The sequence below is a fragment of the Euprymna scolopes genome, chromosome 30, assembly GCF_053919585.1.
Source record: "Euprymna scolopes isolate OS-2025 chromosome 30, ASM5391958v1, whole genome shotgun sequence".
NCBI lineage: Eukaryota > Metazoa > Mollusca > Cephalopoda > Sepiida > Sepiolidae > Euprymna > Euprymna scolopes.
In genome coordinates, this window is record NC_136511.1 from 52,019,792 (window position 1) to 52,045,090 (window position 25,299).

Genomic DNA, 25,299 nt, shown 5'->3' on the forward strand with positions numbered 1-25,299 from the left:
TCCCTTATTTTGTTCTTTAGTCCTCACATTCCATGAGTGATGTTTCTGACAAAGAGGGAAGAATTGCTGTTTTCCAAGTCAAAATCTACCCATCTAATACTTATCGTTAGTTTTTAATCACTAAGTAAATTTTTTTTTTCTCTTTTAGCTCCTTACATCTAGTGGCTTCATGCATTGTCTGGGGCGATTTCCATTATAAAAACTAAATAAATACCATTAAATACTAATCCCTATTAATTCCTAACTATGCATTAAGCGAATACCATAATACTTAGTTCACGGCACCTTATCATAACCAAGGTTCAGACAAAATTTCATCAAGATCAGCCCTGTAGTCTTTGACCAAAAGTAGAAATATTTATTTATTTTTTTTTACATAGGAGTCACCACTTATCAAGGCCCAGAGGCCACTTGAGGATAAAGGTTAAGATTAGTCAATGGGACAATATTGTAGTGATCGTTAGTAGTAGAAATTTGGTAAATTGGATTATTTAAGGGGAATGGCTCATCAAGAACTTGTTTACATTGGACTTGAAGATGACCATATTGAAATCAACTGGAAAGCAGGCAAACAGAAGAGAGTTCCACGGTTGTGCAATTCTTAGAAAGAAACTTTGTTCATGGAATCTACGTTTAGGTTTAGGCACAGATAAAGAGTGAGGGAAATGATTAAGTGTTTTCAGCTAGACGAGTTTCTCGTGGAAGTTTGGTGAGGGGGTACCATAGATTGGAGCTCAGACGAGCACTTGCCATGAAAGTAATGATAAAACAGAAAGGCTTGCGACGTCCCTTTTATGAGAATATATATATATATATATATATATATATATAAAAAAAAATATTTTTTATATTAAATTTTTTTTCTTTCTTTAATGTCTACATACACTAGTCTCATGCTTACGCAATCATCATTGCAGGAAGTGATAATTACTACTGGTCGTGAGACTCTGATCCAGTTACCAAAATAAATCCAAGCTTTGTAGTCTAGTGGTTTTTCCATCAGCCACCAGGAATCAACCATTAAATGAAAATGAATTAAGATACTTATGAAACCATGTAAGCGGGCTAGTTATGTCAAGCAGTGATGAGAAAACGGTTGTCTGTATGAATCACAGTTAAGCAGTTGGTCTAAGAGCCGAACAAACTGCAATTTTGGAATTGATACCTTCTATTCAATGTCTTTATCAATATCATAAATAGAGCTATGACAACAGCATATTTGTTTCATTGTTTTGACTGTTGAGTATATATCCAGCACAGTTAATCAACCGAGAACCACATCACTCTATATAAAAGCATATAAGATATCAATCGATTCACACTCGATAGTCAAAATAATGAAAAGAATATGCTGTTGCCCTAGTCATAAGTTCTTGAACCTTTTGAAACACCCTATTCAAAATTAAAAATCCAACATTTTTAGTGTTCCCTTTTTATCGCCTGAACAGCATAACAAAACAATATAAAAATTGAAATTGTTTAAAATATCCTGATAATGGCATATATAGAAAGAGCAGAATCTAAAAAAGAATCTTTTTAAATTTAAAAAATTTGACTAAAAATAAAGAAATTGTGACTATTTTTGTGCCTGACATAGTTGTATATATTTTTCTCTTTTCTGATATTTGTTTCTTTACAATTTTACACTATTTTTTTTTTTTTTTCAATAAAAATGTTATATCTTTGTTAAAACACACGCTTAAACAATGAAATTTGTCATATACGAAGGGCGTGTCAAAAGTAATGCCTCCTATTTTTTTTATTCTGCCTGAATGGAGTAGAGGCAGATTGCAAATTGCATTGTTATGGTGACTGAACTTGTGTGTTCATAACCTGAAAGTTTTAGTTCTCTGTTCCAGATATTGTTGGTGTGAGACTCTAAGGAAGCAACCCGTCACGGACGTGCGTCAGAAGCAGAGTTGCGTCATTGAATTAATGGCAAAAAAATGTGTATTAATAATAGTGGTGACTATGTAGATAATACAGAAACATTCCTGAGTTCGACAAGATACACCTGAAGAAAGTTGAAGGTTACATCGATCAAAACATGAAAATCACACTCGAGATGAGAACAGTTGTCCGATGAATCCAAATAATACGAATAAAATTTTTCTTCATAACCCGGACCAATATCGGGCATATTTGATCGGTGAAGCATCTATTTTTTTTTTTTTTTACGTAGTTCATGCGTATTTGCTTCCTCACCAGCAAGGACTAGACACAAATTCAGTTAGGGATTTCAAAAGCGAATGCATGAGAGGAAGTGCACTCTTACCTACAAAAACTACCTGAGCAACCCGTTGGTGTTCTGTTCGGGTCACTTGGGGCAATTAACAATAAGCTAACTCCTTCTCTCTGAGAGGCTGGACTTCCTAGAAGTGAACAGTCATACCCCAGCCTGGTTGAGCATGACCATTGTCTTTGACTGGGAAAAACTAACTTTACTTCATCTATCTATATATATAAAAGCGAAAATGTATGTATGTATGTTCGCTTTTTCTGTGTCAACAAAAGGCTTTTTTCAGAGAAGCGGTCGCTCGCTTCACAGCTTTTTAAAACTTTTTATATCATATATAAATCGTAATATCTCACAGTTAACAACGAAGCTCGCCTGTCTATTTAATTTAGTCGATTTTGGGAAGATAAATATTCAATATTTGTCGCTTGCCACATGTGGGTTAGTCTTTTTCCTATAACATCTTGGGGGAGGGAAAAAAGCGTTCAGCAGTAAATGAATACTATCCCGCAGTCAAACTTGACCTCATTAACTCATTAAAACGGGCACCTGCTAAATCCAAGTAATTAAATAAATTCAAACGTATTTCCGTTAGCATGTCGCGGTGGGGCAATGGTTAACGTCGCACATTTTTTTTTTTTTTTTCACACTTCAATTTACAACTTTGCCTCAACGGTTCGGGTTCGATCCTCATACTTACTTTTTTTTTTTTTTTTAACCCCCCCCCCCCTTCTAAACACCTGCGCAACGCCGGGTACCCCTCGCTAGTATATCTATAAAAGTGAAAGTGTATGTGTGTGTGTGTCTGTCTACATTTCCCTGCACAATAACTCTGTCAATTTTCAGTCTACAGATTCGAAATTTGATATACAGGGTATGGAGATTTGGGAAAATCTTCGTAATCCATTTTCAGCCAGAAATTTGGCTGTTAAGGGGGTCAAAGTTCAACGATTTAACCTTTTGAGAACTCTACCAAACTTGGGTATAAACAATGGAAATTTTAGATATAGGTTCCTTTGACATGGGTCTAACTTAATAACTTTATTTGAGCCCAAAACAAATGTTAAGGGGTCATAATAGGGGTCAAAGTTAAAAAAAAAATTTGACCTCTGCGGTCTCTACCAAATTACTCAGACAATTTCTGGTCTAAACATTTGAAATTTTACATAAAGGATATTCAGAGATAGGGCAAGCTTTTTAATCAGTTTGGGTCGAAAATTTGAGCTACCAATATATAAATGTATGTATGTTTGCATGTCTGCCTAAAACCTGCACCAGAGGTGATGGATTTTCACAAGTCAGTATCGTTTTGAAACTCAACCCTTCAGACGACAAATATCGAAAAATTGGCTAAAAACATTAATTTCTTTACCCTCAACTGGGCACTTTTCTACAGGGAGGGATCGCTGTTTTCACCGATATTTTCGGAAGTCATCCCCTGTTTTTGATTGTCTAGCCTTAATTTAAACCTACGTCACTTCCGGTTTGGTGGTGATCGTTCTTTTCCTCCTTCGCGGTATGGGTTTGAGCCTGCCTTCCATCTTTTTTTGTTTTTGCTCAAACGCACCTCCAAACACCTGGGCAATGCCGGGCACTCATGCTAAGAAAGATACGATGTTGAATTTTATTTTAACAATTCTCACATCTTTTATTGCAATTTTCTCATTTTCTTTTTCTTTTTTTTTTTATAAACATGAAAAAAGAAAATTATGATTTACCGAAATTGAAAATAAGGAACCTTTCTAATGAAAAATGTGTCCATCCTAAATAGGTACCAACTTGGGCACAACCGGTGACAGACTAGCATTCTATTGTGGTCTTGCTCAGGCCATCCGCTCTGCTAGATACTATAAAGTGTGTTTAATTATTCTTTGATCCTAAAGAGAAGATTTACTTATTTCGGTCAAGTTTGTCAGTGTGTTTATGTGCAGCCTAGCATTCACATCATTTGACCAGACATGATCAAAATATTAGCCACAATTTAACTCTTACTGCCAAATTGTACTTTCAAATCACCTTTCAAAAAAAAAACAATTTCTTATTCTTATGGGTTGTCAACCCCACTTCAAAGTACAGGGTCCTGGATATGACCTTAAACTATATCCAGTGGTGAGGCCCCAGCTTGCAGGCTTTGGGGAGGGTGGAGCCACCCTTTAATTGCTATTGCTCCCAGGTCCACTCTGACCCAGAGTGGTAGTACCTGTTAGGGTCCCAACTATGGGTTGAATAGAAACAGACTTGAAAACAACAAATATATTCTATTAAAAAATTTTTCTTCAAAATCTTTGAATTCCGCATTAAATAATAACCCAAACAGGGTTGATATGCCGTAAAACAAAACCGACCAACCAATCAAAGTACAGCTCAACAATTAAATGAGGATTTTATGTTCATGTGTCAGTTGCACGCTAACTTTGTGGGTTTCATGATTTAAAAAATTGTGGCGGTAAAGGGTTAATTTAGAATTGATTTGTTTTTTATGATATGAAGGTGAAGGTCATGGAAAGGTGGAAGTTGTAGCTTTAGCGATAACTTGGGTTCTGTTCATCATAGAGATATCTACCTGACCTATATTGTAACTAGTGTTGGGATGATTAATCGGAATCATAAAAATCGGAACTTTTTGGAGTATCGGAATCGGAAAATTTGTGCCTATTTTCCGATGCCTAAAAGTGATTCCTTTGTCTTTTTTTGTTTTTCCAAATCTTCCACTGCTTGTAGTAATAATGAAATAATAAATATTTATTAATTTCGAACTACCAGTAAAACTAAAATCTTTAGATCATCTCCTACAAGTCTTGTTTTTACGTTTTTAAAAATATATGCACATTTAGCGTGTTTTTACAGTAATTGAAGAAAAATAACAACTTTGTAGTTAAATATTTAGAAATTTATAAAGAATCAGAATCTGTAATTATATCAGAATCGGGGGGGGGGGAATATTGGAATCGTCTCATCACTAATTGTAACCAATGAAATCCCAGATATTGAAAAGTTTGGTCATTGAAATTCTGATGAAATTTCAACTTTGTATATTTCCAAATTTGATGCATGAATCTGATGCTCTCTGATAACCCTAACCATCAAATTTCGACTTGATCAGATAAAGTTTTTGAGTTACCAACATTTACATAGCATCACTGGGAGAACTAAGGCTTGTATAAGACTTTGACTCATTCTTATGTTGTCAGGCAGAACGTACGCAGTCTCACGACTGACATATGCTCTCGTTAGAAATTGAATACGAAATTTTAGTTTTAGTTGTAAATTAGTTTTTGCTTGATACTAACTTGTTTTTCTTTTCTACTTTTCAGCATGTCTCAATCTACAGCACCGTGGAATGCAGACAACTTTGGTATGCCTTCAGGAAATATCGGCCAAATAAAACTGTACAACCCTGCTGATTTTCAGAACAACTCTACCACTAGTCAGTTTAGTGGTTCAGCGTTCCAACCGTTTCCTAGAGGAGGTGGCTCATCTACAATCACAGAGCAACCAGGAAAGGCATTTGATACTGGGCAGGGGCAATCTGCGATCACTGCCGGATTCCAGTCGTATAATCCTAACTCTGACCAGCCTACTAATCAAGTTCCACCCGACAAAGATTCCAGTGGTCAATTAAGCCAGTCTAATACCAATGCCACTATGAATGGAAGTTGGGGCTGGGATCCCTCTTGGGGGGAGCATTCAAATTCTTGGTTTGGTTCTAATTCTTCCAATCAGTATGCTAGTGGGAATTCTGGCTTCAGCAATAGCTTTGACACGCAAAGTACACAAGGAAGTGCCATGCACTATTTTGATCAGAATCAAAACTTTCCACAGAATGTTCCCACAGATCAGAATTGGTCAGCCATCAATGCACAGCAGCCCCAACAACAGCCCCAACAGTTGCAGCAGCCCCAACAACAGCCCCAACAGTTGCAGCAGCAGCCCCAACAACATCTCCAACAGTTACAACAGCCCCAACAGTTGCAGCAGCCCCAACAGTTGCAGCAGCCCCAACAACAGCCCCAACAGTTGCAGCAGCCCCAACAACAGCCCCAACAGTTGCAGCAGCCCCAACAGTTGCAGCAGCCCCAACAACAGCCTCAACAGTTGCAGCAGCAACCTCAGCAATTGCAGCCTCAACTTCAACAGTTGCAGCAACAGTCTCAACTGTTGCAACAATCTCAACAGTCATGGCAACAACAACAACAGCTGCACCATGAACAGCAGCAGATGGCGCCACCGCAAGAAGGGAACCTGAATATTTCCCAGAATGCCTCTTTACCTTCTACTACTAATGTACCTCAGTATTTGGATGTAACCACCTCGTCTGAAATACCTTATTCTCACTCTGAGTATTCCACTTACAATGACTACTCATCATCCATGTCTCTTTCCACACCCAGTATGGGTGCACCTTCTTCGCTTTCTTCACCCTCATCTGGCCAGATGTCCATACCTTCCGATCAACAACTTGGGCAGACGAGTTCTTCAAATACTTCATCTCTTAGCTGGCCAAATATACCAACAGATTCTGATCTCGGCAATAATCAGGCTAATAAACCTTTGTTGCCATCAAATTCTGGTCAACATGCAAATATGGCTCTTCAGCCAAATGCAAGCAACTATTTTAGTTCTCAAAGTGGATCAGACCAATCACTTTGGAAACCCACACCATCAGTTGAAGAGAATTCTACTCAGTTTTCACTTGGTGATTCGGCCGCAGGATCTGTCCCATTGTCCTCAGCGTGGTCCGTCCCTTTATCAGTTGCAGGATCAGTCTCTTCAGGGATTGTCTCCCTGCCGTTGCCGGGGCCTGTCTCTGTGTCGTCGCCAGAGGTTGCCCCACTGTTGTCTACGGGTTCCATCCTGTCGGCTGGTGCAGGATCAGTTTCTGCTGCTGGCATATCTCAACAACCAGTATGGACAGATTCGTCCCCTAAACAAATTGCAGGAGATTGCAATGTTCAGCCCTTTCAGCCATATCAGATAAATCATCAAAAAGCTGAATCATATTTTGGTCAGAATTCTCCATTTCTTGATGGGAATTCAAATGGCAATGCAAATAACACCATTTCTCGTACAATTCCTATGGACACAATCACCCAGAGTTTTGCACAAATCAGTGTGTCGGACAGTGTTGCTCCACTAAATATAGCAAGTGGTGTGTCTAGTATTTGCCAAACGTTTACTGATGTTTCATTAGGTGATCACTCTAACCCTAACCCTGCAGCAGATTCTTCCAAAACAAATGAAAGAACTGGTTCACAGTTGCTTGAACAGAATCCTCAGGACAGCCAAATTGATAACCCTCAGCTTCCAACTGATGTCTCCGTAGCTAACGTCATCAAACACAATTCAACTGCTGGTAATTGGGAAGCGGTGCCCAGTCCTGATTCTAACCAGCATAGCCGACAAAATTCTTTGGGCAACGCACAATTCGTAGAGGGCCAAAATCTGAATACGAGTGGCTCCAAAACGGCTACCACAATCAGTTCTAGTCAACCCATTCTCCCTGTAAACCAAGCAATTCTTGGTAGCTTTAACATAACAAGTTTGGCACATGATACTCAACCTTCTTTTACTCTTGCAAAGCCGTCCGTATCTGGTCAGCCTTTTTCTGCGGCACCCTCATTTCCATCTCAGACGATAGCTCAGTCAACTGAGGCTAACATTCAGCCAGAAGTTGTTGGCCAACACGAGGCAGTAGGTTCAACTGATGTTGTACCTCCAGTAGTTAATAAAAACGCACAAAGGCAAAACATATCCAAACCACCTTCCGTAGAAGCGATAACTGACACTGCTATCATGGACTCCTTTGCTATAAAAGCAACCTCGAGTAATAACAGTGTTCCTATGCTTCCAACACCTAATATAGTAGGGCTTCCAAAATTGGAAAATAATGGTTTACTTAATGAGCACAAATTGAATGTATATGCCAGTGAAATTCAACCGAGAGATTCCAGCCCTTTTCAGCCACCAATACCTCGGCAAGGGTCTGTGGAAACTGTTCATGCGCTGAGTACCTCGCAGAGTAGCTCTCAAGAAAATGACAATTCATCACAGATACCAAGAACTAGCGGCCCAATTCGTTCTGGTTCTGATGGTGGCAGGTCATCCGCTGGGAGCCAGTCAAGTGGTACACGGCCTCCAATCACTTTGTCTAGGCAGAGCTCTCATGATAGTACGCGGTCACTTGGATCTAACACAGGAGCCAGGTTGACCATGGAGCAAATTAAGGAACTGGGTCGGGATAGCATGGATCAGCTACCTTTACCTTTGAGTGATAAGGTTGCTTCTCGACGTGATCAAACATCTGCAGCTATTAGGGCCACGGCTGCTGCTGAGGCACGGGTACATGAGTGCATGTCCCCCATGACAACCTTGTGGGATAACCCCCAGATATCGGTTAGTGGCATCCATCTGATCCCTAGTATACCAATCCCTTCTTTAGTTGGAGCTGATCCTGTCACTAGTGTAGCCAATCAGCCAATTAAAATTGCACCAGTAAAAACTTCTGTTGCGGACAGCAAGCCAATGATGGAGAACCCTAAAAATCAGTCTCGATCATCAGAAGCTTCAAGCAAGTCGCAGCCATTGACGTCTACGCCCAATTCATCTGTCGCTGTAAGTGCTAATTCTCATGACAGCTCGCCCATTAAAGCAGAACAGAAAAGTCCCAACGAGCTTGACGAGACTTCCATGTCTGAGCGTGATTACGACCAGAAGAATTCTCGAGAGCAGCGTCCTCGAGACAGAGAAAGGGACCGTGACATACGTGATTTCCGAGACAAAGACCCTCGCGACCGCGATCACAGAGATCGGGAGCTCCGAGACCGTGATCCTCGCGATCCTGATTTCCGTGAGCGAGACTTCCATGACTCTAGAGAGTCATATGATGACTACAGGGAGTTACGGGATGCTCGCCGGGAAAAGGATTATCGTTATATGAAAGATTATGAGCGAGATTATCGTTCTCGGTACCGTTCTTTGGATCCCAAAGATCCCCGCTATGATCCTTATTATGATCGGCCACCTAGTCGACTGGACTATGACCGCTACTTGGAATACCAGTATTACAGAGATGATCCCTATGAAAGACCACGTTCTCGGCAAGGTTTGTACCAAAATATTTGTACTTAAAAAAAAAAAAAAAAAAAAAAAAAAACGAAGAAGGCACTTGTACAGTTTAATCAAGACATTAAAAAATGAAAATATCGAAAAAAGGTTATATTGTTTTAGACTGAAGATTTCCGGAAAAAAATTTCACTTAATTTGATAGTTTTTTTTTGTTTTTTTTACAGCAGAAAAACATGTTTTTATGACAGCGTGTTGAAGGTAAACATCATGGAATTTTGTTAACATGCCACAGGGAGATAACTCAATTTAAAGCGCTAACACTCCCTCCCCATCTTCAATACTAGCTTTTCTTCTTAAAAATCAAACCTTTTGCTCAGTATCATAACAAATTGGGTTTTCGCTGTAAAAAAAAAAACTACTTGATGAAATTAAGTGAAATTTATTTCCCAGAACTTCATTCCATAAAGGATACGCACAATATAACCTTTGTTTTTTTTTTTTATTTTTTTTTTTATATTTTCATTTTTTTAATGTCTTGATTAAACTGTACAAGTGAAAAAAAAAAATTACCTTGCTTTATCAAATTGTGTTTAATTAAAAAACAGTTTTGCTCTAATTTATATTCTTTTAATTATTTGGGCTACTGTTCTCATTTTAAGTGTTATACACTGTTTTAGTTGAGATAACCTCAGACTTTCTTCAGATGTAGGTTGTCGAACTCTGAAAGCTACACAAAATTTTTTATGGTACCCTTTATTTAATCCACAAGGTTAACATGTTCTCATTCTTAAATCTTAAGTCATTCGCAATTGTATTTTGAGTGGTTCCTGCACTCCACCACAGGAGAATGTACCTATTTACTATGCCTCCCCACGGGACAGAGTTAGACACCAGGGTCGTTTTTTTAACGTGGAGAAAAGGTACAAAAATAAAAATTGTCTCAGTCGTGAAGGATTTCTCCTCCACCGAAAGAGAACAAGAAATAGAAGTGCAGCATCTGAAGAACAGATACTACACTTTGATCTTGTCCCGAAAGCTAGGAGAATGTAACTTACAACTGAATTTTACTAATTACGTATCGATGAGCTCAACAGAAAGATTCCCAAGTACGACAAGATACACGTGAAGAAGATTGGAGGCTTGTAGCAGCAAACAAAATCTCTGCTCTTAGACTGTAGTTCCCAAAAGGGGGCTAAAGAAGTTTCTTAGTGGGGTGCATTAATTTATTTGTCTCCTATCTGATTGGTCAATGTTTGGCCGAATCCCTCAGTGGGGTGTTGGGGAAGGGCATTGATTCACAAGAGAAAGTAGGTCATTATTTTTTTCAAGAGAAGAACAGTAATCCAAATAATACAAATTATTATTCCTCATCTAAAAAACTGAGAACTATATATTTTACTCTAATTTTTATTTTCTGTTTTTACTTTAGTGCTTCTATTTACTTGTCTCTCCATAAGGGCAGAGTCGGTTTTAAATGCAGGGGAAAATTTTAGCTGCCATAAAGGGGGTCACTTTATACTGGGACAAAAATTAGTTGCCTCAGTCTAAAAGGATTTCTCTTTCACGGACTGAGGACAGAAAAGATGAACTATGGTATCAGAACAGAAATTACTGTGCTCATCGCCATAAGGGCAATGTCTGTTGATCATACAATCTACTTAGTTCAGAATGTCCCAGAATTATATATTTATAGAGAAAGATGTTATTTTTTGTATCAATTTTTTTTTCTGTTAAATTCAAACTGACAAAAAAAAAAAAAAAACCCTGGTAATTTTTACCCTTTTCCCCCTACACCGCCAACAGAAAAATGAAAATGAGATTCAATTTTATTTTTTTTCATGCAATCATGTCAACACTCCTAGATGTACTTAAAAAAAATAATTTGCATTTGAATTACTGTTCTCATCAAGGACTTGTGGTATAGTGGATAAGCTACTTTGTAATTTGAATTGTAAATTACACACGTCTGGAGGTTGAAGGTTCAATCTTCAGTTCAGGTAACACTTGAAATAAAATTGCAATTTACTTAGAACTAATATGAGAACATGCTATCCCCATGGATTCAATAAACAGTTCTGTTTGAAATTCCGTACAGATACCAAAGTTAGTCAAAATACACTTGAGGAAGGTCGGAGATTATGTCGACCCAAAACCTTGTGCAAATAATATAAAATGAGAACAGTAGTTCAAATAATTCAAATCATGCGACTTATCAATCCTCAAACATTCAAAAACATATTGGAAAATTCAAATATCCCAAACATAATACTTCTTATAGATTAGAGGGTATTTCAAATTGCATTGTTATGATGACTAAACTTATGCATTCATGACCTGAAAATTTTATTTCTCTGTCGCAGATATTGACAGTGTGAGACTCTAAGAAAGGAAATTCTTTCATGGATGCATGTCAAAAGCAGAAAGGTGTCATTGAGTTCCTGGCAAAAGTGCATTGAGAATGGAGGTGACTATGTAGAAAATAAATTCTGGAGCACAAAAGGTTCTTCACGTTAATGGTACCATTTGAGTCTTTGTAGCTCAATATTTTGAGTTAAAAAAAAAAACATAACTAGGAAGCTTTACTTTTTGGAATGACCTTCGTATTTTAGACTTGGTGTTGGGTGTTCACTTTCCTATATAAATTTAGCATAAAATGATCGCCGATAGATTCATTATTTGGAGTAAGAAAATCAGTTTGTCCAGCTCTTGTTTTTAACATCCTTGTCTATAGGTGTGTCTAGGCTGGTGAGACTTCCCGTCTTCACAAAATGAAAGCCTTTTGTCATTACTGTCTGTGTTGCATCGTCCAAGTTTGTTGGCGGCAGTGTGTCTCGAATATAGCAGTCCTTGTGCTCATAATTTAAAATGAAAACTAAAAATATTACATTTCTACACATTGTTTCTTTTTTTTTTTTTTTAATTGTAATTACAAATAATAAAATTGCAAGCATAGTTACTCTGAAGTAATCTATAAATATAAAAGCGAAAATGTGTGTATGTTCGCTTTTTGTGTATGTCTGTAAAAGACTTTTTTCGCTGGACTTCTCGGTCGGCTCATTCCTTAACACTTTTTATATCGCGTCTAAATTATAATATCTAAGAGTTATGAACGGGGGTCGCCTGTCTATTTAATTTGCCAGACTTTCATGCGCTATTTTTTCCAGATTTTTATAGCATCCCATGTATCTTTCACTTTTCAGTATAAAACAAGCGAAAACTGGCTTGCAGACGCGTCATGTTTCAGGGTCAAACATCACGCGACTTAAGTTTCTCACACCTGTTAATTTCATTTTATAAACATTAAATTAAGATGCTTTTCATTCCTCATCTCTCGTGGCAGAGATGGTTAGGTCCCAGGGTTTTTTTCCCCATTTCGTTTCCACCTCCACGTCAAAGGTTCGGGGTTCAAGCCTACTTTCCTACTAAAACTTTTTTTTTTTCTTTTATACCTCCAAACACCCGGCCAACGTTTTTTTTTTAAAACAGGGTTGTTTTGATCCCCCCCCCCCCTCCCAACACACACACACACCTACAAACATCCGGGCCACGCCAGGTACCCCCCCTCCCCTCTAGTATATATATAAAAGCGAAAATGTGTGTCCATGTATGTATGTATGTATGTATGTTCGCTTTTTCTGTATGTCTGCAAAAGGCTTTTTTTCCAGCGGGTTCTTAAGGCCGTCGCTCATTCTGAAAACTTTTTATATCACATGTAAATTGTAATATTTACGAGTTAACAACGGTGGTCGCCTGTCTATTTAATTTGCCCGACTTTAAAAAGCTAAATATTCCATAATTTTGGATCGCCACGTGTTGATTTCGGCTTTTTCGTATAATAAAAGTGAAACTAATTCGGAGCTGGCGTCATTGTTTGGTCGCAGTCTGTTCCGGTTGCGATCGCCGGAAACGTCCAAAAGCAATCAGCTTTGATCAATGCGGAGTTTCTCCTTATATCAGACAATTGCTATTCAATTTGGAAAAATTAAATTTGGAAAATCCCTTTTAAGTGGGGAGCTGGTTCCCCCTTCATCATCTTGGAGAAGCCAAAACTGTCCCGCATTGAAACAAACTCCCGAAGACTGCCCTGCAGTAAATAAAAAAACTGACACATCATCGTAACGCTCCCATGATGACCTTAAGTGGTCACCTGTCAATCAAACCTCTTTGACTTGACTCGCTTTTTAACCCTTAACTTAACACGCTTATCAATTCCTCTCCCCTCGTGGCCGAAATGGTTAGGTGGCTGGCTTTTTTCCCCTTTCGTTTCCACCTTCGCATCAAGACTTTTGGGTTCAATCCTACCTTCCAGCTAAAACTTTTTTTTTTCTTGTACACCTCAAAACACCTGGCCAACGTTTTTCTTTTTAACACGCACATCTCTAAACACCCGGGCAATGCCGGGTACCCCCCTCTCTCCCCTCTCCCCGCTAGTGATATATAATGGATAAATTATCAACCTATTTATTTACTATAAATCTATTTATATACATTATTTTAATAGAATAATAAGTTTTAGAATTAAACAGGAAAATCACTCGGAAAAATATTTGGAATAGGTACATTTTTTTTATCATGTGGGTAGCTGTCTACATTATAATTTATGTGCGTGTTTTAATTATATAAGGATTTTTGATAATTGGTTTTATTATCTATCTATCTATGAAAGCTAAAATGTGTGTGTGTGTGTGTGTTTGTATGTCTCGCAAAAACTTTTGACAGAGGCGACAGATTTTCACGAGTTTGGTATCACTTTGAAGCTTAACATCTTGGATGACAAATATCGAAAAATTGGCCCAAAACTTATTTCTTCACCCTAAACTGGACCCTTTTCTACAAGGAGGGGTGGCGAAAAAATCGTTCCTTCATTTTCTTTCCTCCTGCTACTACGACAATGATGTCATGTTTGACCTAGAAAACATTGACATTAGTTTATACCACCTGCAAGTGTTTTTAAAGGTTTAATTTTATCTGTTCTCAGTTGTATGTCTCTTTGGCGTAGGGGTAAAGTGTCAGATTTTTTTTTTTCGCCTTAGCCTCGACGCTTCGGGTTCGAGTTTTGTTTTGTTTTTTTCCAATTTTTTTAACATTGTGTTTTTTTTTTTTTTAAATATTTAAATAGGCCCCCCCCCCACTACATACACACCTCCAAACACCCCGGCAACTCCAGGTACCCCTGCTAGTCTATAAAACGGAAAATGTTTGTATGTGTTTTCGTGTATGTCCAAGAAAGGCTTCTTTCTGAGAACCGATCGGTTGCCTCAGAACAAATAACTTTTTATATCGCGCCTAAATGATAATATCTACGAGTTAACAACCGAGGTCGTCTGTCTATTTAATTTGCCCGACTTTGAAAAGATAAATATTCAACAATTTTTGATCGCCGCATGTGCATTAAGCTTTTTCGTATTATAATAATAAAAGCGAAACGGAGCTTAAGACATAAAGCGTTCCCGCAGTAAATAAAATACTGCCCCACAGTCAAAGTTGACCTCATTAAGTCATTAAAACGGGCATCTGCCAATTCTAAATACTTAAATAAATTCAAACATGTTTCTGCTAGTATTTCGTGGAGGCCCGGTGGTTAACGTCGCACGTTTTTTTTCACACTTTAATTTCCAACTTTGCCTCAAGGGTTCGGGTTCGATCCTTCATACTTACCTACCAAAACTTTAAATATTCCCCCCCCCCAACACAAACACCCGGGCAACGCCGGGTACCCCCTGCTAGATATATATAAAAGGCAAAATGGCCACGAGTGTTTGTGTATGAGGTGATGGATTTTCACAAGATCGGAATCATTTTGAAGCTAGACCCTTTGGACAACAAATATAAAAAAATTGGCTAAAAACATTGATTCCTTCACCCTCAACTAGGCACTTTTCTACAGGGAAGGGTAACAAAAAATCGTTCCTTTATGACGACTTAGCCATACACGCATGCACAAAAAACATTGTTTCTTGAATTAGTTTAAATATAAAGAAAAACGACCCCATTTCACTGATACCATCATAGGCCAGTTGGTAAGGGAGCAGCTTCGTTATCTTAAGATTGCAAGTTCGAGCCAAGATGTTAAATTTTCAATTTTTAAAGTTTTAATATTGAAACGGTTATTTATGCCATTATTTTATTATTTTTTTTTTTTTTTATCATGTTTGCTGTTTTTTTAATTTAAAAAATTTTTTGTAAGAAGTTTTAACATTATTTTTTTATATATAATATTTAAACAGGGTTATTACATTCGCTTATTTTTTATTTTCCATTTTCGTTTTGATTTACCCCCCTTCCCCACCTCCAAACACCCGGTCAATGCTGGGTACCCCCCAGCTAGTCATATATATATATATATATATATATATATATATATATATATATATATATGTGTATATAATAAGCAAAATGTGCGCACAAGTGTTTTTGTATGTCCAAGGAACGCTTTTTCGCTGCGATTCCTGGGGGGGGGGGTTACTATCGCTTAGAAGTGTTTATATGCTCCCTAGATAATAATATCTAGGATTTGCGAATGCGCATCGCGTCTAGATTTACAGCGACTTTTACAAAATTATTGCTATTTTGGCTTCTCATGTGTTGATTCGACTTTTTCGTATAAAAGTGACACTGATGTGAAACTAATGAGCGGTTCTCAGCCCACGGATCGGGAATGTCCAGAAAGTGATGGACATTTAGTCAATGTCGGTTTTCACCTTCATATCAGACAAATCCCTTTTATTTTGACACTACCCTGATAAAGGGGGAGCTAGTTTTCCCCCAACACGTTAGGGAAACAAAACCAGACAAAGTTGGGTAAACAAACCAAAAAAAACATGTTCCGCAGTAAAAGTTAACTGTGCTATTTCTATTTGACCTCATTAAATGCGCGCACGCGCACCTGTCAAATCAGTTTTCAATACTTAAATAAATTCAAATGTGTTTCAGTTACTCTTTCTTGCTGGCCGAGCGGGTAACGTGTTGGTTTTTTTTTTTTTTTTCACACTTTATTTTCCACCTTCGCATCAAGCCTTCTGGTTCGATCCTACCTGCCTACCAAAACTTTTTTTACCCCCTCCCCCTCCTCTCAACACACATACCTTCAAACACCGGGGCAACGATTTTTTAAGAAGTTTTAACGTTTGTTTTTTTGTTTTTTTATATAATATTTAAACAAGGTTATTACTTTGCTTATTCTTTTGTTTTCATTCACCCCTCTCCCCAACACACACACACATACCTTTAAACACCCGGGCAATGCCAGGTACCCCCGCTAGTATGTATATAAAAGGGAAAATATGTATGCACATTTTATGTATGTCCGGCAAAGGTTTTTTTTTTTTTTTCGGGGGACGGGGGGGGGGGAGTTCTCGGGGAGGGGGCGGGGTTACTATGTCTTAGGACTTTTTATTCTGTTCGTCGGTAACTAGAAATATTTCGTCCGTCTTTGAGTTTGTTGGCAGCAGTCTATGCACAGTGCTAAATATCCTCCCTTCATCAGGCTCTTCTCACGAGGCTTCTTTGTTTATGCATGTCAACAGAATGAATTCATTAGAGACAGCGTCAATCTGGATCAACTTCGGCTGGAGGATGCTGAGTAGTGGCTAACTTAGAATGGTAAATCTTTATGCAGAACTCTTCATCCTTTCATGTTGTTACGATTTTTTGCTGATGGAATCTTGATTGGCTGCCACTTGTCTCAACATTGACAATGTACTGCTCTGCTAGCTTGATCCTCATTTGGGACTCTGTTGAATCATTGGAAATAGCTGGCTCAACCGGTCAAGCATGAATGCTGTCACAAACAACAAAGCAAAATGATCACCCAGCTCTTCATAACATAGAACAAGAAGTGACCATTTAAAGAATTTTGTAATTTTGAAATGACTTCATTTTAAATTTTTTCCTTTTTTTTTTTTTTTTTTTTTTTTCCCCCCCTTATATTGCTATCTTATTTTATTTTTATTTACTTTATTTTCACCTTCAATGCACATGCCAGACAAATTTTTAGTAGATTCCTTGCCCACTAATAGGAAAAGAAGGCAAAACCTTAAAAGTAGTCTTTGATTAATCCTAACTCTGGTATAGTATTCGATTTAGCTGCCTTCAGCCTCAATCACTGCTTTGATATGGGTCTGCAACTGAGAGCATCCCTTTTTCACAAGCGTCGGCAATAGTTCAGCAAATATTCTGCGGATGGCGGCGATTAGGCTGGCTTTGATGTTGTGGGAGGTCATCTTGGTGATTTTCTTGACGTATTACTAAATGAAGTAGTTCAGGTTGGGGGAGGAGGGGGCAGTGAGAGAAAGGTACAAAGTCATACCAGTTCTTCCGAAGCCAAGCCCGGGTCTCTTTGGACTTGTGGGCCGGTGCAGAGTCCTGATGCCACATTTTAAAATATTTTCCTTATAAAATGTATATACAAAGCTGTTCGTTGAAAATAATTAAATTAGAAAATAATAATACAGAGCAAATTATTAAAAAGGATTGGTTTTTCGTATTATTTGGATTCATCGGACTACTGTTTTCATCTTGAGGGTTATTTTCACAAAATTTTGATCGATGTAACCTCCGACCTTCTTCAGGTATATGTTGACGAACTCTAGAGCACGCTATCCCCGTGAAGTAAATAATGGGTTTCGCTCAAAATTCCGTCCAAATTCCCAGAGTTCGACAGAGATACACCTGAAGACAGACAGAAGTTGATGTAACCGAAACATTGTGAAAAATCACAATCAAGTCCATTTATCTTTTGATTATCCTTATCTCTCCAATTATATGAAAATAAATTTGTGTCGATGTATTTAAATGGCAGGACCGTTTTTTGAAATTTCACACAAATGTACTTTCCTGGAATTGCTCATAAATAGATTCAGTATAGATAATCAAAAAAATATGATGAGAGAAGGAAAAGGCGATTTTGACTAGAGTTAACATTTTATACAGCCTAACATCACCAGTGCATTTAAGTTTTATTACCACACAAACAGAAAGGTCTGGCATATAAAATCAGCAATAGGTTCTTTGATATGACAGAGGCGCATTCGAAACAATGTTTCTATTTAGAGCACATTTGGACCATGATACTTGACTTTAGCATTTTAAGCCATTATATAAAAATATAAAATCAAGAGTAGGTTCTCTACAGTGCAATGTAAACTACAATGCATTTTGGACTTAGTCACTGCAGGGGGGGGGAGGCATGTAAAACTTCCTCCTGGTGCACCGTGGTGGGTCCAATTAGAGAAGGTAATTGATTTGATTGAAAAAAAATGAATTATTTTCACAGATTTCAATGAGAAAATATGGGAAGGTAAAACATTCATTAATCATCATTCAATCTTGGGCAACGTCAGGTCTCCCTGCTAATTCTTATGAAAAAGTAGGCTTATTTAGCAGCAAAGTTTACTTTTTGCTGTTCAAAATAAAAATGCTTAATACCATTTAGTCATATCTTTCTCTGCATTCTCAAATTAATGAAAATGTTCCAAACAATTAGATGCATCTCTCTGAGTGTAGCAAGTTTTTTTTTTTTTATATAGTTGACCCCCCTCCATCCCCACCCCCAATCACCTCCATTGGGCTTGGGATTGCTATCTAGACTCTCACACACACCAACACACAATTCATTAACTTTTTCATAATCATCTGCTCATTAAAAACAAAAGTATAAACTTGTTCATTTTAAATACTCTTTAATGAGATTAAATTGATTAAGATCATAATATCTACGATTTGCAAAGGGACGTTGTGTCTCCATTTCTTTTAATCGATTTTTATAAAATTCACGCTATTCCATCCTCTTGCATGTTTGTTGGTGTTTTTCATATATAAACAAAACTGAATTGAAACCGAAGGCACCTACCCGGCCTTTCATGCTAGGATGTCCAGAAAGCAATCCACTTTGATCAATCTGGGGAAAACCCATCATATCAAACAATTGCTATTAATTTGGATGTTCCCTTTTAGTGGGGAGCTGGTTTTCTCCAATATCGTAGGGAAATGAAACAGAAAGCTTAACTCATCCTTAGCCAACGTTCATTTCTGCATTCACTTAGCAAGTCAACATTTTGATTGATATCGCTAAATTTGAACGTTTTCCACTTCCTACGGCTTTGTAGTGTAGTGGTAAAAGTTTGTGTTTCCTTTCACTTCCTTTTCTGTCTTTGCGTCACGGGTTCGAACCTGCCTGTCTACTAAAACTTTTTTTTTTTTTTTGTGCTTAAGGCAGTACCGGGTACCTCCGCTAGTATATAGGTATAAAGGGCAAAATGTGTGTGTGTGTGTGTGTGTGTATGTTTTTATGTCTCGCAAAAACTTTTGATAGATGTGATGGATCCTTATGAGATCAGTATCGTTTGAAAGCTTGACCCGTCGAATGACAAATATCGAAAAATTGGCCAAAAACATCAATTACTTCAACCTCAACTGGGCAGTTTTTTACAAGCAGGGGTATTTTTTTCTTTTTTTTTTGCATTGATATTTTTGCAAGTCATCGTATCGGTTGGATTGACTTTGCTTATTTTCAACGTTCCAAACTTCCGGTCGGATGATGGAGACATCGGCAAACACGTCACATTGTTTGTTTTTTTTCTTCCTTTGTGTTACGGGTTCAAGTCTGCCTGCCTAATATCATTTTTTTTTTTTTTTTTTTCTCTTCTCTCCTCCCAAACTGCCTACTGGTGTTTCACCCAGGGTTCCTTACTTGACCCAAGCAATGCCAGGGAACCATGCTACTATACCACTTTTTTACTGTGTAGTCCTTAATACACCTACATACCTACATACACCCGGGCAGCGCAGAGTAGCCCCGCTAGTTTGAAATAAGTGATACTGATCCAGAACCTGACCCACGGTCGTGTCAGCATCTCCTGGCAGTTTACAATAAGCAGCCAAAAAAGTTGATGGTAAAACTAATGTAAACATTGCCAGATGATAAATTCAAACCAATGAAAACGTAACTTTAGCAAAAAAGATAACTTATATTAATAAGTTTAATTATATGAAAGAAATTTTTTTTTTTTTTTGTTTCAGCAAATTTTTTTTAATGAAAACCTTGAAATAATTATGAATGAAAACAATTTTTTTTCCAAGAAAAGTATCAGAAAAGTTTTTTTTTTATTATAAATCAAAACAATTTTATCACTTGTTGACAGTCGCTTGCTGATTGGCTAATCACGTCGGCTTTTACTGACTGCTTTGCTGGAAGATGCCGAGGTGGTCTTGGGTCAGGTTCTGAATCAGTACCATAGCAGTTTCGTTCTTCTTCCCCATTTAAGTTTTGAATAGCATCTTTGTTATCGTGTCTTGCAAATGTGCAGATTTAATGGATGCGGCATACAAATATTCATTATCATAAAGTGTTTAACATTGTCTTCAAACTTTTTATAGACTTATAGTAATTTTTAACAATCTGCGCAGTCAGTAAATTTCTTGGCTCTTCCGCACATGATCTGCAGTTCCTCTCCACATTTTTCTATTTTTACGATAACCTGATGAATTCAGCTCTTTATTGTAGAACCATTGTCATGTTAAATGCTATTTTCTTGTTTGCACTTGCCTTGTGTTATTTATAGAATCCAGTAAATCGGAAACAAATGTACAATGAATGTAAAACTTATGTCTTTTTTTTTTTTTTTTGTTCTTTTTTGTTATTCTTAAACGGTTATTTCTAATGGAGATTAGCTTAAAAGGAGTTTCCATCATATTCATTCTTTTTAACAAAGAAGTCACCACTTATCGAGGCCTGGAGGCCACTCAAGGATAAGAGTTAATGTATATGGTATATGGTAGTCAATGCGAAAAATATTATAGTAATCGTTAGTAGTGAAAATTTGGTTAATTGGATTACTTAAGAGGACGGCTCATTAAGAACTTGTTTATGTTGGACTTGAATACAATCATATTGTCAGTTGGAAAGCAGAACAGTTCCACAGGCATGCAGTTCTAAGAAAAAAGCTTTGTTCATGAAATCTATGTTTAGGTTTAGGCGCAGATAAAGAATGGGGGAAATTATTGATAGTGGTTTCAACTAGTGTTTTTTTTTTTAATGAGATGTAGTTTGCTTGAAGTATTGTGTGAAATAGGTATGTAGAAGAGATTTAGAAGGCTATCACAATGCGAGGAATGGAATGTAGTCAGTGTTGAGCAAGAAAGACGAAAATAAGTGACAATTTGCAAATCAATAAGTATATACTTATATGTCTCTCTCTCTCTATATTTATTCAATTGTGTTCAGTATAAATGTCTTACTTGTAAGGTCTATTGTATGTGACAATTTCCATTATATATTTTGGGATAATCCTTTTTTCAAATGGTGGATGTAATGGACCTATTCAAAGCATGCTGGATGAAAGAGTGAAAATAAATGAATTAAATGTGGGGTACCGCAGCAAGTATAAGGAGGGGGCTGTATATGTATAAGCGTGTTTTGAGTGATTTTATGTATGTCTCACCTTCTGGCATGTATTGGGCAGGTCTTTATTCACATCTCTCAAATACATTCTAATTATTTATTTTCCTTGGCTTTCCCCTGCCAACTCTCCCTGGTACTTCAACTGTTCTACATATACTAACCCAAGAATTTTCATCTATTCTTTTAACGTAACCATGCCAACAAAGTCTCCTGTTCTGCATGCACCACCTATATGATCCAGATTTAATCTTCCTTTGAGCTCATTGTCATTTTTTTTTAATTTATTTTTTTATTTAAGACTAGCCGGGGGTACCCGGCATTGCCCAGGTGTTTGTAGGTGTTAAAAGAAAAGTGTTAGTAGGGAGGAATGCTGAAACCCGTGACGAACCTGAAGTAAAAGAAAATTTGAACTTTAACTGCGTTACGAAGCCATAGGAAGTGAAAAACATTCAAATTTAGTGATGTCAATCAAAAAGTTGACTTGCTAAGTGAATGCAGAAATGAATGTTAAGTTTTCCGCTGTTTCATTTATTTATTTCCCCACAATGTTGGGGAAAACAGATACACCCCAAGAAGGGGGAGCTCTCCAGATGAATAGCAATTGTTTGATAGGATAGATTTTCCCCACATTGATCAAAGCTAATTGCTTTTCTGGAGGTCTGAGACGAGAAGACTGGTGAATAATGACATTCACTTCTATTTATTTCGCTTTTATTCTAAAAAGCTGAACAAACATGCTGTGAATTTTATAAAAGTGTGTGTATGTGGGGGTGTGTAAATCAAAACAAAATGGAAAATAACAGCAAACGTGATGACCTCCCCCCCCCCAAAAAAAAAACGAACATGTGAGCAAACGATGTTAAAACTTCTCAAAAAAAGAAAACAAAAAAAATGGGAAAACAGCAAAAACAATGAACGTGATGGAAAAAAAAAATATGGCATAAATAACCCTTTCAATATTAAAACTTTAAAAATCGAAAAAAAAATTTTTACATCTCAGTTCAAACGTGCAATTTTAAGGTAACGACGCTGCTCCTTTACCAACTGAACTATGAGTGCGTCAGTGAAATTGGGTTTTTTTTTTTTTTTTTTTAATATTAAAACTAATTCAAGAAAGACCATTTTTTTGCGTATATGGTTAACTTGTCATGAAGGAAGGATTTTTTTTGCTACCCTCCCTGTAGGAAAGTGTCCCGTTGAAGGTGAAGGAATTAATGTTTTTAGCCAATTTTTCGATGTTGTCGTCCAATGGTTGAGCTTGAAAATGATACCGACCTCATGGAAATCTGTCGTTTTTGTTAAAAGTTTTTGACACACACACACACATTTTGCCTTATACATACATATATATATATATATATATATATATATATGGAAATAACTATGAATGAAAACAATTTTTTTTTTCCAAGAAAAGTATCTGAAAAGTATTTTTGTACTTGTGCACTTATGTTACTGTGCTGAAATAATGTTATTTAGAAAGCCAATCTTAACATGGGAGGGTGTTTTGTAATTATTTTGTACTTTCACCTAACAATTTAATAAAAAAAATATTGTAAAATTTGAATTTAACTTAAAAATATTATTAAAAATATAGCATGGTAGCATAAGTGCATAAGCACTTTTTTTTTCTCATAACACATCCATCATATCTGTCTCATATCTTCCTCCATGCAACGCCTGTCTTCATCCATCAGTGGTCAGGTTTCACTTTTGTACATCTAACTTTGTACCCGTTTTTTAGTCTCTTCACTTGGTTGACAGCAGTTAATTTTGCTGGACTGCAATAGTTTTAGAGTGTTTACATATATTAGTAGCACTAGAAGTATCTGTGGAATTTGAGTCAGAGCAAGTTTTAAGAGTATGAGTTGAACGTTTTTGCTGTTGACACCACAGCCCTGTTTATCTTTGAAACAAATTGAATTTTTTTAGGTTTAGAGGTTTAGAAAGAACATAAATTGTTAAATTCACACAAGCTTGGAAAAGGAGTTGCAGACAACGAAACGCATGTCAGTGGATAATTATATTTTAAAAACAATATACATATATTGTTTTTAAAATGTAATTATCCTCTGACATGTGTTTCTTTGTCTACGATTCCTCAGAGTGGCTGAATCTAGTGAGATTCGAAATCGGGACCCTATGGAAAGAAACCTAAACTTCTACCACTAAGCTATCTCGCACGACTATATATATTTCAGAAATTCAAGTTTACAAACTGAAGAATTTGTAAACTGAAGTGTATAAATATTAATACTAATAATTATAAGACAATCCTAACCAGATCCAAATATTCTATTTCGAATAGTGAATGTTTTATATATATATATATAAATATAAATACACACACACACCATTTTTTATGAAAAATTTAGTTAAAATTAATTTGGCTACACATTTAAGATTTACCAAATTTTTACTCAGTAGATGTAAACTTACCTGAATTACAATATAACTATTTTTTTAATAGCGTTTTTATGAAATTGATAGCAAAATTCTTTTTGAGTTGTTTAAAAGAATTATTATAGATTTTCAAATAAGAGGGTGCATATCATAAACATATATTCATTATAACTGGCAGATTCTTTTTATCTTGCTAAAAAAAATTTCTATAACAAATATTTTGTCTAAAAATCATATCGTATTGAAATGATGAAATTTGATTATATATGACTTACTTGTAAAAGATGACTTGTGAAACATTTTAGTTTTTAAAGGTAACCTCACTCTCTTTCTCTCTGATGTACTTGTCTCATATGATGAATTGTTCCCTTATGTTTTACTAAGATGAAGGAGCTGTTCTATTTAAATAAACTATTAGACTTGCTTGTCTTGTTTTCGGATGAGAAAAGTCTTTGTTTTGTAGTGTCTGCAAATTTTCTTTGAAATACATTGTCAATTTAAAACAAAAGAAAAAAGAAAAAAAAGATGTGTATTTTTATGTGACTTGATCTGCAGGTTCAAACTGAAGTTTCTTTCATGTATCATGAATATCAATTATCTGTAGGAGATTTTTTTTAGTGTAAGAAAACATTGAATCTCACTCGCTTCCTCCATATGGATTAACAAATGTCTTCAATTGCTGGACAAAAATCCCTAAACTTCACTTTTTTCTTTTTAAATGGATGAACCAGAAGGTATTTATTGCCAAATTTACAAAAATTAATGCTTAAAAACGTGCAATATTTTTGCTGTTAATTAATTTGCTAATATTTTTTGTAGCGTAGTCTGTTTTCTTATATTCTCTAATGACAATGCAGATAAGTCCGTGGGACACACGAGAGAAATTTAATAGGGTCCCAAATAAAGTTTCTTTAAATAATAACATAACAATAAAAAATAATTAAAAAATATGCAAGGTATCTTAAAATATTGTATGTTAGTGTTGCAACCTGCCATTTTGAAAGCTTAACTGGATAACAACATACAAAACAGATGGGAAGAAGATAATATCCGAGACCCTCGGATTTTTTTTTTTGTGGAGATATTTTATAGACACTGTTTATAGCAAACAGTCGCAGGAAAATGAGGGTAAACAGATTATGCTTAAGTACCGGAGGAAATGTTACTGAATGCTTGTATGTCTTGTGTTTTTATT

General features: G+C 36.5%; 1 protein-coding gene across 12 annotated transcripts in view; it reads left to right on the forward strand.

Moving 5' to 3' along the window:
- The window catches only part of LOC145254806 (uncharacterized), a 400,418-nt gene that overhangs the window by 81,666 nt on the left and 293,453 nt on the right, over window positions 1-25,299 (forward strand). For all 12 annotated transcript variants that reach the window (XR_013863805.1, XM_080113605.1, XM_080113609.1 and 9 more), the window contains one exon: window positions 5,551-9,338. Coding sequence is in view for 11 of the 12 variants with exons in the window: in XM_080113605.1 (XP_079969731.1) it covers window positions 5,551-9,338 (3,788 nt within the window). In the remaining variant the exon portion in view is untranslated. The remainder of the gene's footprint in view (window positions 1-5,550; window positions 9,339-25,299) is intronic.